The sequence below is a fragment of the Octopus bimaculoides genome, chromosome 3, assembly GCF_046866305.1.
Source record: "Octopus bimaculoides isolate indiv1 chromosome 3, ASM4686630v1, whole genome shotgun sequence".
In the NCBI taxonomy this organism is placed as follows: domain Eukaryota; kingdom Metazoa; phylum Mollusca; class Cephalopoda; order Octopoda; family Octopodidae; genus Octopus; species Octopus bimaculoides.
The window spans coordinates 122,726,873-122,745,104 of record NC_142930.1 but is presented as its reverse complement, the minus strand read 5'-3'; the positions used below and the strand labels follow the sequence as shown (position 1 = coordinate 122,745,104).

Genomic DNA, 18,232 nt, shown 5'->3' with positions numbered 1-18,232 from the left:
CTCGAGTCTGCATTGTTTGATAATTTAGTTAAGAATAGTATATTTCCATATAATACAGTCTTTGGTATTTTCTACTTCTAAGAAACGTTCTTCTCCATCAACATATTAATGTATGTTCCATTTTTACTCCCTCCTTGTTTTGGCTTCGTAAGTGTATAAGTGAGTGTATGCAATTCTATATATCTACAGGGTGTCCACAAAGTCTGGGTACATGGGGATTAAAACATACTTTAAGAAATTATTATTTCTCATATTTAATTGTTTATGTCATGATTTTATTTACTCCATGTACCCACATGGGAATTAAAACATACTTTAAGAAATTATTATTTCTTATATTTAATTGTTTATGTTATGATTTTATTTACTCCATGTACCTAGACTTTGTGGACACTCTGTATATAATTTCTATAGCATGATGTCCGCTTTCTGCAACTGGATATCCACTTTTTACTGCGGACGTCCAGTTCATTGCTGACCACACCAATTCAATTTCTATTCCTTTGCCTCTCTTTGATCCTTCCAATCATCTCTAATGGTATCAAGAGAGCTAGTCTAGTACTTCAATAATTTGGGGAAGTAGCAAAACATTGGATTTCAGGTCAATGGTGATGTAGCTGTGTTTATGGTTTTCAATCAACCGAACTTTAAATTATTAAAAGAAGTGAACTAAATATTCAAAATAGATTTAGATTCATTAATCATAATCTTAGGATCAGGTGGCTTGAAAGTGTCGGATTTATCAAAAAGACATATAATTCACAACTTCCCTGAGGCTAACACCTTCCATCGCAGCTTCAAATAAATCATCAGCGAAGATCCTGTTTAATTTTATGGAACGATTTTCCCCTCTTACAATTTGTGCCTGGGCTAACAAAACATACTAAGAATATTTGAAATAAGAACTCAACAAACACCAGGATTGCATCAAAATCATATTCAGAAAGAGGTATGGTCTTTCAGACTGCAATATAGTCCAGTGTAACGTTAGTTTATAGTATTCTATGGTTAAATCCCGAACACTCAGAGCTCTTTAAAGATATGGACCTACTCATAACAAATAGAACAATGATATAATGTTAAACTTCAAACTCACTTGTTTTTAATGCATTCATTTATGAGTTACAAAAGCGTCCTGGAATCATTTTTCGAAGTCACAAACTTTTGCACAAACCACATAACCAATACGTCTCATGAAGTAGAAAAAAATGGGGCGAGATAGAGAGAAAAAAAAGGTGTTGAGAGACAAAAATATCATCGGATAAATTCAGCGATGAAAACAAAACAAGACAATTAAACTACGAATGAGCCAATCATAGCAACAGTCACTACAGTTAACTAATATTCATTTGAACGAATAAAATACTAACTTGGCCAAAGCATGACATATCTTGTAGATAATCGAGATATATTTAAAGAAGCATTGCAATATATGGAAGTTTTTTTTTTATGAAAAACTAACACAATTTGGAAAAATTAGCAGTGTATTTTACGAAGTAAGTTGTATTTACAGTCAAGTTGTATTACAGTCAAGTTCCGTAGTGTAGTTTGTTTTCATGGAAGTTGTTTTCATTAATGCCTTGGTAGGTATGAAGAGACCAGTAACTCTCCAGGGAGAGGACGGTGTGGAATAATGAAGATAAGGTTGATAATGTTTAGTTCACATGAAACAAAAGATTAGGGCTATTCTAATAATATATTCTTATATTCTTAATATTATATTAAGCAGCGAGAAAAAGGACAGGATCTGGTTGTTCTACCGAAAATCCAATTCATTTTGGTTCAATACAAACGATAACATGAGTATTCTGAATGATATCGGCTTGAGTAATAATCATATTCAGAGTGTGTGAAAACATTTAGCCATACCAAATAACTTCCCCATCATGATATATGATATAGCCAGTCCAACATACAATACTTCTAAACATTACATCAAAATAATCAGGAATTAAATATAACAAAATGAGCAAGTGAATTGTTAGCAAAACTCATTCTTTTGTATTTTGCTGTACAACAAATAAGCACTAACACCTATACAATAGACAAATTAAATCCATGACTCTAATATGAGTGCGTAATTGATTTTTCACTAGATGCTCTACTGTCAGATAAAGACACACTCACTTTTGCATATACATCAGTTTGCTTTATGTTGGTACTGAAAGTTTGCATAATATCACATTGTAAATAGAAACAGTTCTGAATTGACCAGCATTGCATTTGCTTGCAGTGCCGACTTCAATACCTTCTTCTGAAAAAAGTTTACTCGTGGTAAACCAAGGTTCGATCCGGTATATGTTCTCTCTGATACTTTTAACTATAGAGAAAATGTGAGAAAAAGAGCTGAATCAACGTTAATTTGGAACATGATTTATGATGTGACGGAGACAAGTCAAACGGAATTGAAAATCGACAATCTTCTTTGTATGATTTCTGTTTAAGTTAGATAAGTTTCCTACAAATTATGTCTTACATTTTCAGCTCCGAACAAGACAGCCATGTATATAATATAGATTCGTGGGGACAGGAAAACAATATCTATGAATTTGGACTGAATTCCTTTATGCATTAGCCCACAATCATATCATATATATCACACACACACACACTCACACACATACACGCACACACAGAGAGACACGCACACACACACACCACACGCACAATGGCGGCTTTTTGTCATGACGTAATCTAAGAATGCATTAATAAGATGCTGCCGAAACAGCTGTTGTGAAGTTTCAACCACACTTGTATTCTTTTAAACATATGCTACACTTGAGGCCATCACTGAGTTGGATCTACAGCATGTACGGAAGGGTACCTATATGTATGTATGCATTTGTCTATTTGTACTTATAAATAGATAGACGTATAGTACAGTGTTTATCTTAATTTTGAACATTAAAAGTATAAAAAAACCGCATTATTTATGAAATGACCCAAAATATACATGTATGTTTATTAACGTATATGTAATGTATATGATGTGTGTGTGTGTGTGTGTGTGTGTATGTGTGTTTTGTGTGTGTGTGTGTGTGTGTGTGTGTGTGTGTGTGTGTGTGTGTGTGTGTGTGCGCGCGTGTGTGTATATACTGACATAATGAATAATGCTTTCATGTCATTGATTTACATTTCAGCGAATTGTCAAACAAATTATGCCGACATTATGTTTGCTTTGGATGAGTCTGGCAGTATTCAAGCGCATAACTTTGAAATAATGAAAAATTTTACAAAAGAAATCATTAAACATTTTCCAATTAGCTCCGAAAATGTCCGAGTAGGTGTTCTTACATTCAGCTTCTCTGTTAAATATGAGTTTAACTTGAACTCATATTTTAATAAGGAAGAAATATTCAAAAGAATTGACAAAATCCATTACGCTACAGGAGGTACAATGACGCATTTAGCATTGAATAGTTTAAGAGTCCGTTCATTCACAAAAAAATACGGAGACAGGAAGAATGTCCAAAATATTGCCATCTTAATGACTGACGGAAGTTCAAACAGACCACGCGATACAAAAATCGCTGCTAAAACACTACGTGAAACTGGTACGATGGTGTTTGCTATTGGTATACAAAACTCTAATAAAGCAGAAATTGAAGAAATTGCAAGCAAACCTAGCTCAGAATTTACGTTTTCGGTTGAAAAATTTGGAGCTTTGAAAAATATTGTAAACAAACTCGTTTCACAAACGTGCCTATGTGAGTATTTATATCATTTTATTTTCTATTTCTCCTTCAGATTACACAACTACTGTTTCCGTTGTAACATTTCTGTAGAGTCAGCGGAATTTTCTAATAATTTCTGTATCCGATCGTAGGACAATAAAAACTATTCTGAGTCATATAGATTCATAAGTCTGCTTTCTTGGTTTCCGTTGCGTATGTATTCCTTACCTGAACGGGATGCCACTCACTTTTGCCAACTGAGTGGACCTGAGGAACATGAAATGAAGTATTTCGCCCAATAACACAACGCGTCGCTCGGTCCAGGAATCGAAACCACAATCTTACGATCATGTGTCCAACATCCCTAACCAGTAAGCCACGCGCCTCCACGCACAATACTTTTATTGTATTTTTGAATAACTATTTCAGTAAATCGGATTATTATTCCACATTATTCACTCATCCAAAGACTGCGACCTTGCAGAAACGTTAGCAGGCCAAACGAAATGCTTGGCAGTATTTCGTCTGTCTTTACGTTCTGAGTTCAAATTCCGCCGAGGTCGACTTTGCGTTTCATCCTTTAAGGGTCGATAAATTAAGTACCAGTTGTGTGCTGGAGTCGATCTAATCCTCCTCCAAAATCTCGGGCATTGTGCCTAGAGTAGAAAAAAAACGTTAGCCAGTCGGTCAAAATGCTTAGCCATTAGTTTATACATATTTTTACATGAATGTTTAAATTGTTTAAATGTGTAAAAGAAAATGTATTAATTGTGGTGTATTCTGCTTTTAGATATTCCCTGCAGCACCAATCCGTGTAAAAATGGTGCCACATGTACAAACAAAGGAACCGATTTCCATTGTCAATGTCGTCCGGGATACAAAGGAAAGGATTGTTCTATAGGTGGGTAGTTTGCATACACACATGCTCACACACACGCACGCACACACACACACACACACGAGCGTGCACATGCATTCAGGTATACATATTTATGTATGCCAAATCATTAAAACTATATATATATATATCTATATATATATATATATATATATATATATATATATATATATATTAAATTAAACAATAGGGTTAAAAAATTGGATATTAATTAATATCAATTTAATACCAGGTAAGAAGCACATTAAAAGAATCAGGGAGATTCAGAAAAAATATCTGAGATCTCAAACGATTATTGTATATGTATATATAAGAATATATAAAAAATATATATAAAGGAGGCCACTATGTGAACTGCTAATGTGCTAGAAGAAGATCACGTGTCATGTGTCTACTAAGACCGAATAATTCTCAAAGGGGATTTAGCGAAGCAACAAAAACGTAAATCGGGCAAGACTAGTGAAAATTACACAAAAAAATACAATTATCTGTAAACATATGTTTCGAAATCAATATTTTCTTACCGAAAATATCTGTTTCTCATCAGTACAGACCGTCGGATAGAAACAATTTAGAGGTAGATACAATTTACAGAGGTATTTGTCAAAGAATCTGAAGCAAAGATATCTTTACTCTTTAGATGTTACTAAAGGATACAGTGAAAAACTTTAAACTGTTAAATAATTGAATTTAAAACAACATACAATTATTTTATGCATTAATTTTCTTCTTCCAGTTGATCCATGCAGTAGCAATCCATGTCAGAATGGAGCTAAATGTACAAACAAGGGAGATAAGTTCGAATGTCAATGTGTCCCAGGATACGGAGGAAGTGATTGTTCTACAGGTCAGTCATGGTATTTAATATCTGAGGGCAATGAAGGATTTCGCTGAGTGTGTGTGTGTGGGGGGGGGGGGGTATGCTTGCGTAATCGGACTGTTACCTGTGCGTGCTCGAGCACATTTTCCGATAAAATATTTTGTATACGTACGAGTTTCAGTATGATCTTTGCATTATATTTAAACATTGTTGCTGTTGTTGGCACTCCGTCGCTTACGACGTCGAGCGTTCCAGTTTATTCGATCAACGGAACAGCCTGCTCGTGAAATAAACGTGCAAGTGGCTGAGCCCTCCACAGACAGGTGTACCTTTAAAGTAGTTCTCGGGAATAATTAGCGTGACACAGTGTGACAAGGCTGACCCTTTGAATTACAGGCACAACAGAAACAGGAAGTAAGAGCCACGCGCCCTCACATACATACATACATACAGACATTCAGTACAGCACCGTCAATATCAGACGTGCGGGCATAGAGGACTGTTTATAATGCTAATTTTTCGCCTTTTCTTCTACAAATACGCCAACACCTCCAGCTTAAATATGCAACAGGTTTCTTCGCTAAGTTATAAGAGCAACACTTATCAACGTTAATTATCGACTCAGACCAGGAATACTGTATATTTGTGGATTATTGTATATTTGCGTTAGTAATCATAGTAAGCGCTGTAAAACTGCGGTAGTTCGCCCAGAGGAGACCCTTTTAAAAGTTTTCTCTGTTTGCAGATATGCTGGCACTCCGTCGCCCACGACGTTGAGGGTTCCAGTTGATCCGATCAACGGAACAGCCTGCTCGTGAAATTAACGTGCAAGTGGCTGAGCACTCCACAGACACGTGTACCCTTAACGCAGTTCTCGGGGGATATTCAGCGTGACACAGTGTGACAAGGCTGGCCCTTTGAATTACAGGCACAACAGAAACAGGAAGTAAGAGTGAGAGAAAGTTGTGGTGAAAGAATACAGCAGGGTTCGCCACCATCCCCTGCCGGAGCCTCGTGGAGCTTTAGGTGCTTTCGCTTAATAAACACTCACAACGCCCGGTCTGGGAATCGAAACCGCGATCCTACGACCGCGAGTCCGCTGCCACAACCACTGGGCCATTGCGCCTTCACGTTTGCAGACATAGCATTGTCAAAACTAAGAGAAACAAACTCGCCTCGGAAGTGAGAGAGAGTGATAGATATCTTTATCGCAGTGATTTTCACTTTGCAGTATCACACACTCCACCGACGAATTTCATTGCATCAGTCCCTGTTTCCTTGACACTATCTCATTAAACATATACGTGTGTGTGTGTGTGTGTGTGTGTGTAGGTACAAATGAATGGTAAAGTGAAGAGAATATAGCCATAGGCGGCCGGGACAAATAGACATTATGTTTGTTTAAATTTCAAGAATTAAAAATAGCAACCAACCAAAATTAATTAAGAAGCATAATCTTCGGGATAGGCATTTGAGCAATTAATTAAAATATATTTTGTTTTTAATTGAAAACAGACGCATAGATAATTCAATTAAATGATTTTCTTCTTGCAGTTGATCCATGCAGTAGTAATCCTTGTCAGAACGCAGGTAAATGTGAAAACAATGGACAAGGGTTCAAATGTAAATGTGTCCCGGGATATAGAGGAGACGATTGCTCTATAGGTTGGTACCGATCACTCTCTCTCTCTCTCTCTCTCATTTATATATATGTTCCTTTTCAACCTTCTACATATATATATATATATATATATATATATATATATATATATATATATATATATATATATATATGTATATATATATATATATATATATATATATATATATATATATATATATATATATATATATATATATACTCTTTTACTTGTTTCAGTCATTTTGACTGTGGCCATGCTGAAGCACCGCCTCTTTGGAAGCCTAGTACTTATTCTATCGGTCACTTTTGCCGAACCGCTAGGTTACGGGAACGTAAACACACCACCATCGGTTGTCAAGCGATGGTGGAGGGACAAACACTGACACACAAACATACATATATATATACATATATACGACTGGCTTCTTTCAGTTTCGGTCTACTAAATCACTCACAAGATTTTGGTCGGTCTGAGGCTATAGTAGAAGACACTTGCCCAAGGTGCCACGCAGTGGGAATGAACCCGGAACCATGTGGTTAGTAAGCAAGCTACTTCCAACACAGCCACTCCTGCGCCTTCTGATATATATATATATATATTCAGGAAATAGATGGCAAATGTTTTTATTTCTCATTCCTTTTCGAAATTATCCCTAATTGTGGTTTGGAGTTTGACTACTCCTTCTAGCGGGTTAGATGTCTATTATGGACATCTCTCTTATGTGTTTAAATGTACACTGTATGTATTTATATGAATAATATATAGTCTATTGACTTGTTTTTTTCTTCTCACTAGACCGCTGGTAGCAAACAGAATTTCTAAATTTTTTTGCTACCCTGAAATTTATTAATAATGATATAATGACTTTTTGGCTAATTTCTTGAAGAAAATCGGCATTTTCTGTATTTGCTGCCGATAAGAAAACCGCGCATGCGCAGTAAATATGAAACATTATAACAAATAAGCACGAGGCATGTTCTATGTATTGCCTCGTGTTTATATGTTAATCTTGACTTTCCTGCTGATGATAGCTGGCCTAGCAAATTATTTTATTTTGCTGAAAATATCTTGAAACTATGGTTCAGGAAATAGATGGTAAATGTTTTTATTTTTCATTCCCTTTCGAAATTATCCCTAATTGTGGTTTGGAGTTTGACTGCTCCTTCTAGCGGGTTAGATTTCCGATTATAGACATGCCTCTTATGTGGTTAAATGTACACTGTATGTATATATATATACACATTCGCATATGTGTGACGGTGTCTGTGTCTGTGTTTGTGTGTGCATTTGTGTGTGTGTGCGTGTGTATGCGCGTGCATATGTTTATGTGTGTCAGCCTCTCTTTTTCTGGATTCGAAAATATATTTCCTAATTTATATTGATTATAAATGTGCTTCTAAAACGTATTGACAGATGTAGGTGTGTTTATTCAAATATATATATGCGTGTGTGCGTGCGTGTGCGTGTGCGTGTGTGTGCGTATGTGTGTGTGTGCGTGTGTATGTGTGTGTGTGAGTGTGTGTGTGTGTGTGTGTGTGTGTGTGTGTGTGTGTGTTTGTGTGTCTCTGTAGGTATGAATGAATGGTACAGTGTAGAAGAGAATATGCCAAAGGCGGCCAGAACAAGTAGACATTATGTTGGTTTAAGTTTCAAGAAGTGGAGATAGCAACAAACCAAAATTAATTAAGATGCATAAACTTCGGGATAGGAATTTGAATTAATTAAATACATGTTGTTTTGAATGATTTTCTTCTTTCAGTTGATCTATGCAGTAGTAATCCTTGTCAGAACGAAGGTAAATGTGAAAACCATGGACGAGAGTTCCTATGTAAATGTCTCCCGGGATACAGAAATTACGATTGTTCTATAGGTTGGTACTGATCTCTCTCTCTCTCTCTCTCTCCCTCTCTTTCTCTCTATCGATCTATCTCTATTTCTTTCTTTCTTTCACACACACACACACACACACACACACACACACACATACGCGCGCGCGCATATATATATATACATACATACATACATGCATGGTCTGATCAATAACTGCCCACACTTGCCATAGTAATGAAACGAAGCAAAAGCTCGCAGAGTAAAGCCGCGTGGTTTATTGGACCGAGCTATGCGCTGTGCTCTTGAAGATAACATTTTATGTTACTCCAGTCCACTCCTGTTGGCAAAAATAAGTAATCTTTCGACGAACCACCTTCCTATCCAGCGGTGAGGTAGGGACTACTATATGCGCTGTCACAGTGCCCGGATTCTGGCCCAGGTGATCAGTTGTGCTTTTGAGCTAAGCAATTCACTTCACGTGGCTCTTGTCTACTCCGCCGACAAAATGAGTAATCCTGTGATGGACCAGCGTCCCTTCCAGCAGAGAATATATATAATACAGACTCTGCAAAAATGTCCTTATGAGCCTAGGCCTGAGGAAGGAGCTTTTAGCCCTTTCTTTAATGCATCTGCATATTAATGCGTCAGTTTTATTTATGTACCATCCATAAAGTAAATCAAACGTCTACGATTAAACGTAATCGGCACTTAATGTTGTATAGATTATTGTCAACGACGGCTGGAATATTTGACATTTTGTTAGTCTAAATTTCAAGCGTGCGAAGTAAGAAAAAAGCCAAACTTTGTTTAGACTTAAATTCTGCGAATTTGGAATTTGAACAATTAAGTGAAATAAATGCGTTTTCCTTTGTTTTAAATAGAGTTATAGATATGCTATCTAAGTATTTTCCTCTTTCAGTTGACCCTTGCAGTAGCAATCCATGTCAGAATGGAGCTGAGTGGGGGTGCTAGATTCCCTTGTTCGAAAATATAAGGACACAGATCGTGACGTATAGCTAGCTGGAGACGATGTCTCCTGGGGCTAAATTATAGCAACATTCGTCCTAAACCTATACTGCCATGTTATGCTGGCAAATAATCTTTACTCCAGGACACGAGTTAACAGCTAGATGTCTGTTACTAATAAAACCATCTTGAGAGATTACAACCACATAACTGACATCCACTTGGCGTCACGTGTGCATGCGTGTATGTATGTGTGCATGTGCGTACGTCTATATATGCGTTCATGTCAAAGAGTGTATACCCATCTTTCTTAATCTTAACTTTCTATATATTTAACGTACTCCTTATTTTCAGTTGATCCATGCAGTAGTAATCCCTGTCAGAATGAAGGTAAATGTACAAACAAGGAAGATAAATTCGACTGTGAATGTGTCCCAGGATATAGAGGAGAGGACTGTTCTATAGGTTGGTAATGCCACTTGTATATAAGCGTGAAATTGTGTGTACTTATATAATTGATACTGACATGGAATAGAATAAACGGATATATCTGTGTACATGTACATGTTTGAGTATTTATTAAATTTAACAATAGTGAAAAATCTTAAATTTAAGAAATAACCCCTTTAGAAGAGGTGAACATTTTAAAAAACTTAAATCTATAATCTTGATCCTTAAGAGAAGAAATGGAACTATCGTTCATTCAGACAAGACAGGTAACATCTATAATATTAATATAAACTACTATCATGAACTACTTAGAAAAGAAATTACAAAAAGTTATAGGAAAGCAGATAAAAATATGTTAAGAACGATTAACTTAATGTCCACACAAATAATGACTGAATACAAAGTAGATGATAGAATTGAACCTTTTGTGCCAAAAAGACCTATAACCATTTTAAAAGACCACAAGAACAATTTCCATAGTAACCCGATAAGATTAATTTACCCTGGTAAATCGGGCCTAGGTAAAATAAGCAAAGCTATTATTGATAAATACATACCTATACTTAAGAAAACATTAAAGTTACAACTATCGCATAACACACAGGGAGTAATACACTGGTTTAACAGAACTGAAAACAAAAATAGAAATAAGTTGTTAAAGATTGTAATAGATAATTATTATTGTTCAATTAAGCCTATTTAACTAAGCAAAGCTCTTTTGTTCGCGAAAAAGAACTCTATCTTAAATATGAATGAAAGTAACATTATCTTAGCTGCCAGAAAAATGGTTATTAAATTTGATGCTCAATATTGGGTTAGAAAGGACACTAACGATAGCTTTGATACAACAATGGTATCAGTGGACGCAGCACAAGTCACTGATTTAGTGGGTATGTATATTTTATTCAATCTGAGTAGGGATTTTCCTGAGCTTGTGGGGGAGCGGGTGTCTGTATAAGGATGAAGCGCTTTTTACACTTAGAAACCAAGCTATAGAAAACTGGAATTATATAAGAAGAAATTTTAGAAATTCTTTAAAAACATTGGATTATCCATTACTATGAAAAATGAGTATAATTCGGTTAACTTCTTAGATGTGAACATTAATATTGCGTCTGAGAAACATAAACCCTACCATAAGCCTCACACTAACCTAAAATATAAAAACATCAGAAGTAATCATCGTAAATTTATCACAAATACTTTGGTCTGGAATATTTCAAAAAGAGTTTCGTATCTATCATCAAATGAGGAAATTTCGACTGTAATGCAAACTGTAATAACTTAGTATTTTGTAAGGCAGGATATAAACAAAAGTTAAAATGTTATGGACCGAACAATAACAACAGTAATAAGAATAACTTGGATATAACGGAAAGCAACCAAAAATCTAAACGTTCTAGGAAGAAAAGACATTATGGCAATAATAAATATACACTAAATAACAATGAAATTTTGCATGCTGGAATTGGTGAACAGAACTTATACAGTGTGAACAATAATAATACGGAACAAATAAATCTAAAAGATTGATCATAAAATCAAAAGACCTAAAGGTATATATTATAATAACATCTATAATCGTAATAATTATGAATACATAAATAAAAAAAACTAGATGAGGTTAAAATTAATAAAATAGTTGATACCCAAAGCCTTAGTAAAAAAATTCATAAAAATAAACAAAACAACATACCCCATATATAAACATAATTAACTCAAAAATAGATAATTTAATTTTGATAAAAATTCTAATAAGAACAATATTATATGGTTAATGATTCCATTTGCAAAACAAATTAAAAGTAGCTTAGTTAAATCTCTTTACAGTGTAATTTCCAAGCAGTTTACTAAATAAAATGAATATTATGAGATATTAGCACAGATAGAGTCTGATTTCGTTTCTCCATCTTGATGAATGTTTCTCAAATTATTTCTTCACTTCATGATATAAAAGAATTGAATATTTTCTATAATAATAGGGATATGAACAATAATGATACAATGCAAGATAACCTGAAGGATTCCAATTATAATAAAATATCTTTACCTCTTTCAGTTAATCCATGCAGTAGGAATCCATGTCAGAATGAAGGCAAATGTACAAACAAGGGGGATAAGTTCGAATGTGAATGTGTCCCCGGATACAGAGGAGATGATTGTTCAATAGGTTGGTAATGATATTCGCATATGAGTGTGATGATATTCATGTGTGTGTGTGTGTGTGCGTTTGTGTGTGTGTGTTTGTGTGTGTGTGTTTGTGTGTGTTTGTGTGTGTGTGTGTGTGCTAGTGTGTGTGTGTGTGTTAGTCTCGCTTTCTCTGGTTGTGAGAATATGTTTTATAATTTATATTGAATATGAAAATATAGTTAAGATGTTTCTGTATGTGTATATGTAAGTATATATTATATATATATATATATATATATATATATATATATATATATATATATGTGTGTGTGTGTGTGTGTGTGTGTGTGTGTGTGTGTGTGTGTGTGTGTGTGTGTGTGTGTGTGTGTATGTGTGTGTGTGTGTGTATGTATGTGTGTATGTAATTATATATTATGTCTGTGTGTGTTATTTTCGCACACAGAGAAAGCGAGACAATGTTTTATAAATTATATTCAATATTTATTTAGTTATTATTATTAGCGCTTTCGTTCGTCTTCGAACTTGTCAAATAAAATTGCGAACGTGCAGACAGTTTGTTCTTTTATATAAATCACGTGATTTTTTTTTGTTTTGTTTGGAAAAGAAAAAAACAAAAAAAAAAAAGAATGTTCTCTTCTAAACAAAACACAAAAAACTCCTGATTTAAATAAATGAACAAACTTTTTTCTTTTGTTTATAAGAGAACATTGTTTTTGTTTTATTTTTGTTGCTTTTTGGAGTGGAGTTTCATGTTTTCTAAACAAAACAAAAAACACCTGATTTATATAAATGAACAAACTATTTGCACATTCACAATTTTATTTGCCAAGTTCGTAGACGACGAAAGCGCTAATAATAATGATTAAAAAAAATTATATTTCCAAAATTCTGGTAACCTCCTCCTTTCTCAATATTCAATATCTGTACACCACTTCTAACTTTTTCTTTCTCTCTATCGCTCTCTCTCTCTCTCTATATATATATATATATATATATATATATATCTTTCTCTCTTTCTCTCTCTCTGTATATATATATATATATATATATATATATATATATATATATATATATATATATATATATATATGTATATATATAGACTATGAGAGATAATGGTGTCAGTGAGACCCAAAAGTGTCAGATAATGCTGAGTAAGTGCTATGGATAGACCATAGTTCAGCTCCACGTTCGGTGATTCTGCGAGTAAAGAGACCAACGCAGGTCATATAACAGCATGTGTATATATATAAAAAAATGTTTCCGAATGAGATAAAAATCCAAGGCTGTGAAGTTTTAGAACATTTATAAATGTATTTGTAAGGTCGATTAAGTGAAAGAAATGAGTTTTTCCTTTGTTTTAAATACAGGAACAGATCAGCTAAGTTATTATTTTCTTCTTTTAGTTGATCCATGCAGTAGCAATCCATGTCAGAATGGAGGTAAATGTACAAACAAGGGAGATAAGTTCGAATGTGAATGTGTCCCAGGATACAGAGGAGACGATTGTTCCATAGGTTAGTAATATTATTTGATTCTGTTCATATTCTACCGCGACCAACTTTGCTTTTCACCCATCAGATCGATAAAATATGTACCAATTGAGCATAGGGGTCGATGTAATCGACTTACTCCTCCCACAAACTTGCTTGTCTCGTGCCAAAATGTGAAGCCATTATAATTTCATTTTGTTATCATTCCTACGCGGTCGACTTTGGCTTTCATCCTTTCGAGTTCGATACAATGAGTATCGAACTAAGCACTTGGATCGATGTAATCTGCTTATCGTTATGTACATCTCTTAATATAACATCGACTATTTTTAAATGAAAATATTGATAATTCTCATAATCTTTTAATTCTTTTACGAACTATTTGTATTCAACATGAATGTATTTTATATTGAGTGAATATTTGAATAGACAAACAACTTGCTCTCAGCATAGCGTCATATGCTCAAAGAGTTAATCTTTAAAAGCGAGGATACTAAATACTTAATGTACTTCTTACTTTCAGTTGATCCATGCAGTAGCAATCCATGTCAGAATGGAGGTAAATGTACAAACAAGGGAGATCAGTTCGAATGTGAATGTATCCCAGGATACAGAGGAGACGATTGTTCCATACGTTAGTAATATTATTTAATTCTGTGCAAATTCTACCGAGACAAACTTTGCCTTTTACTCTTCCTGTTTTCGATTTGTCCTTACAAATTCATTCCCTACTTTTAGGTCACTTTAAATAAAACTCTCGATTCAATAATACTATGTACAAACTCTATACCGGGAATGACCAATTTTAAATACTGTTGGAATTTACTCACAAGGTATTGGAATCTTATATGTAAACCATTCTGCCTAAATAATGGATCTACAAATGCAATATCCCTGCATATCTCACATCTGTTTTCATTCCTCCACTTCACTCTCTATTTCATATCTTACCCAAATTAACTATTACTTAACCACTTTCTCACACCGTCTCCGATGAAGGGATATAAAAATATCCCGGAAAAAGCTGTAAGACCATCTATTTATAAATTTTCTAAAATCTTCACAGCCTTAGATTTTTATCTCATTCGGAAAAAAGAATTATATATATATATATATATATATATATATATATATATATATATATATATATATATATATATATATATATATATATATATATATATATATATATATATATATATATATATATATATATATATATATATATATATATATATATATATATATATATATATATATATATATATATATATATATATATATATTTGTGGAGGTGTGTGGCTTGGCTGATAGCACTTCGTACTGGTAATCGATAGATCCCTGGATCGGACGAGGCGTTATTTTCTTAATCAAGACACTTGATAACACGTGGCCACTGAGCCGGCAGAGTGAGTAATCCTGCGACGAACCTGTATCCCGTCTAGTAGGGAATATTTGACACAGACTCCGCAAAACTGGGCTTACCTCAGAAGGACCCTTAGCCCTTTATATTCATGCCTCACTTTTATTTATGCACCAACCATAAAGTAAATCAAGCTTACTCATCACTCTATGTTGTGTAGATTATTGTCAACGACAACTACAATATTTTGGTATTTTTTTGGTTTAAATTTCAAGCGTCGGAAGTAAGGAAAGCTAAAATTAGTTTAGACTTGAATTCTTCGTATTTTGATCAATTCAGTGAAGGAAATGAGTTTTTCCTTTGTTTTAAATGGAGGAACAGAAGTTATTACTTTCTTCTTTTAGTTGATCCATGCAGTAGCAATCCATGTCAGAATGGAGGTAAATGTACAAACAAGGGAGATAAGTTCGAATGTGAATGTGTCCCAGGATACAGAGGAGACGATTGTTCCATAGGTTAGTAATATTCTTTGATTTTGTTCATATTCTACAGAGACCAACTTTGCATTTCCCCATCAGATCAATAAAATATGTACCAATTGAAAACTGGGGTCAATGTAATTGACTTACTCCTACCCACGAAATTTCATGTCTCGTGCCAAAATGTGAAACCATTAGAATTTTATTGTTATGATTCCTACGCGGTCGTCTTTGGCTTTCATTCTTTCGAGGTCAATACAATAAGTACAGCTGAGCACTGGGATCCACTTCCCGAAATTTCTAGCATTGTGCGAAAATGTAAAACAAATATTATTTAATTCTATGCATAGATATACCCTCTTTATGCTTGCACCCTTTCTTACTTCATAGAGAACAAAGCGAAGAATAGTCAAGAGATATTGTTTCATGATAAATTGGAAATTCTGGAGCCACTGGTTCTGAGAATATTCCGTTACAATGTGACATCACAGTCCACATTGCCATTACTGAGATAGACAACCAAAATTTCAATAATTTACGCAATTAAAAATTTCCTAATGTAACATCGACATGGTTATAAATTGTATAATCTTTTAATTCTTTTAAGAACTATTTATATTCAACATTAATATATTTTATACTGAGCACAGTATTTAAATAGACAAACAATTTGCTATCAGCAATGCGTCATATGCTGAAAGAGTTAATCTATAAAAGCGAGGATACTAAATATTTAATGTACTTCTAACTTTCAGTTGATCCATGTAGTAGTAATCCGTGTAAGAATGGAGGTAAATGTACAAATAAAGGAGATAAGTTCGAATGTGAATGTGTCCCAGGATACAGAGGAGAAGACTGTTCTATAGGTTGGTACTCACATTTCATAATAGGCACGTGTCGGGTTGTGTGTGAAAGTGGACTATTAATTTATTTTTAAAAAATCGAGTAACTCTGTCATTTTTACTGTTACGCGTACACAGAAACAATTGGCAAAACAGCCGATATAAATATTCGTTCCGCATAGGGTTCAATACAAATTACGTTTCGAAGCGCAAAACGCACTTACACTAACATTAATAAATTTACTCCAGCCCTAGTTTTCTTCAACGTTTCTAATACAGTAACAGGTTACACTGTGTGTGTATATAAATGTCCCAATGAAAGATCTTTGAGGACGATTCTGAGACGACTATATGAATCTGCTCTTATACATGTAATTTAGCTCACTGGCGGTAGAAGAAAACTGAAACCTGTATCAGTTTCGTATTTGCGTGAGACTGATACAATGAATAAACTAATAAATGATTCTTAAATAATAGAGATACTATGTATTAATGTTCCCACATTAATTTTTCAGTTGATCCATGCAGTAGCAATCCATGTCAGAATGGAGGTATATGTACGAACAAGGGAGATAAGTTCGAATGTGAATGTATCCCAGGATACAGAGGAGATGATTGTTCCATAGGTTAGTAATATTATTTGATTCTGTTCATATTCTACCGCGACCAACTTTGCCTTTCACCCATCAGATCGATAAAATATTGTTCCAAGGTAAACTGGAAATTCTGGGTCCACTGATTCTGGGAACATAAGAATATTCCTTTACAATGTGACATCAAACAGACCACACTGCCATTGTTGAGATAGACAACCAAAATTTTAATAATTTACGCAATTACTGAGATAGACAACCAAAATTTCAATAATTTACGCAATTAAAAATCTCCTAATGTAACATCGACATGGTTATAAATTTCATAATCTTTTAATTCTTTTAAGAACTATTTATATTCAATTTTAATATATTTTATACTGAGCACAGTATTTAAATAGACAAACACTTTCTTGTCAGCAAAGCTTCATATGCTGTAAGAGTTAATCTATAAAAGCGAGGATACTAAATATTTAATGTACTTCTAACTTTCAGTTGATCCATGTAGTAGTAATCCGTGTAAGAATGGAGGTAAATGTACAAACAAGGGAGATAAGTTCGAATGTGAATGTGTCCCAGGATACAGAGGAGAAGACTGTTCTATCGGTTGGTACTCACATTTCATAATAGGCAACCAAGTGTCGGGTTGTGTGTTATAGAGTAACAGGTCACACTATGTGTATATAATTGTGCTAATGAAACATCTCTGTGGACGTTTCTCAGACGACTATATCAATCTGATCTTATACATGTAATTTAGCCTACAAGAGGTAGAAAACAAGCGAAATTTCGTATTTGCATGAGACTGATGGAATGAATAAATTACGTCATAGAGATATGATATATTAATGTTCCTACATTAATTTTTCAGTTGATCCATGCAGTAGCAATCCATGTCAGAATGGAGGTAAATGTACAAACAAGGGAGATAAGTTCGAATGTGAATGTGTCCCAGGATACAGAGGAGACGATTGTTCTATAGGTTAGTAATATTGTTTGATTCTGTTCATATTCTACCGAAACCATCTTT

The 18,232-nt window shown here is 34.2% G+C and overlaps 1 protein-coding gene and 1 long non-coding RNA gene across 48 annotated transcripts in view; one reads left to right on the top strand and one right to left on the bottom strand.

The window, feature by feature from the left end:
* Nucleotides 1-18,232, bottom strand: part of LOC149136673 (uncharacterized) — a 367,529-nt gene that overhangs the window by 287,222 nt on the left and 62,075 nt on the right. The window lies entirely within an intron of this gene.
* Nucleotides 1-18,232, top strand: part of LOC106872296 (uncharacterized) — a 58,790-nt gene that overhangs the window by 570 nt on the left and 39,988 nt on the right. For 26 of the 47 annotated variants that reach the window (XM_089349559.1, XM_089349583.1, XM_089349564.1 and 23 more), the window contains exons 3-16: nt 3,141-3,707; nt 4,465-4,575; nt 5,309-5,419; nt 6,947-7,057; nt 8,795-8,905; nt 10,186-10,296; nt 12,341-12,451; nt 13,839-13,949; nt 14,449-14,559; nt 15,693-15,803; nt 16,523-16,633; nt 17,125-17,235; nt 17,698-17,808; nt 18,074-18,184. In XM_089349559.1, the coding sequence (XP_089205685.1) occupies nt 3,141-3,707; nt 4,465-4,575; nt 5,309-5,419; nt 6,947-7,057; nt 8,795-8,905; nt 10,186-10,296; nt 12,341-12,451; nt 13,839-13,949; nt 14,449-14,559; nt 15,693-15,803; nt 16,523-16,633; nt 17,125-17,235; nt 17,698-17,808; nt 18,074-18,184 (2,010 nt within the window). The remainder of the gene's footprint in view (nt 1-3,140; nt 3,708-4,464; nt 4,576-5,308; nt 5,420-6,946; nt 7,058-8,794; nt 8,906-10,185; nt 10,297-12,340; nt 12,452-13,838; nt 13,950-14,448; nt 14,560-15,692; nt 15,804-16,522; nt 16,634-17,124; nt 17,236-17,697; nt 17,809-18,073; nt 18,185-18,232) is intronic. The other 21 variants (XM_089349561.1, XM_089349589.1, XM_089349578.1 and 18 more) reach the window with 14 other exon arrangements.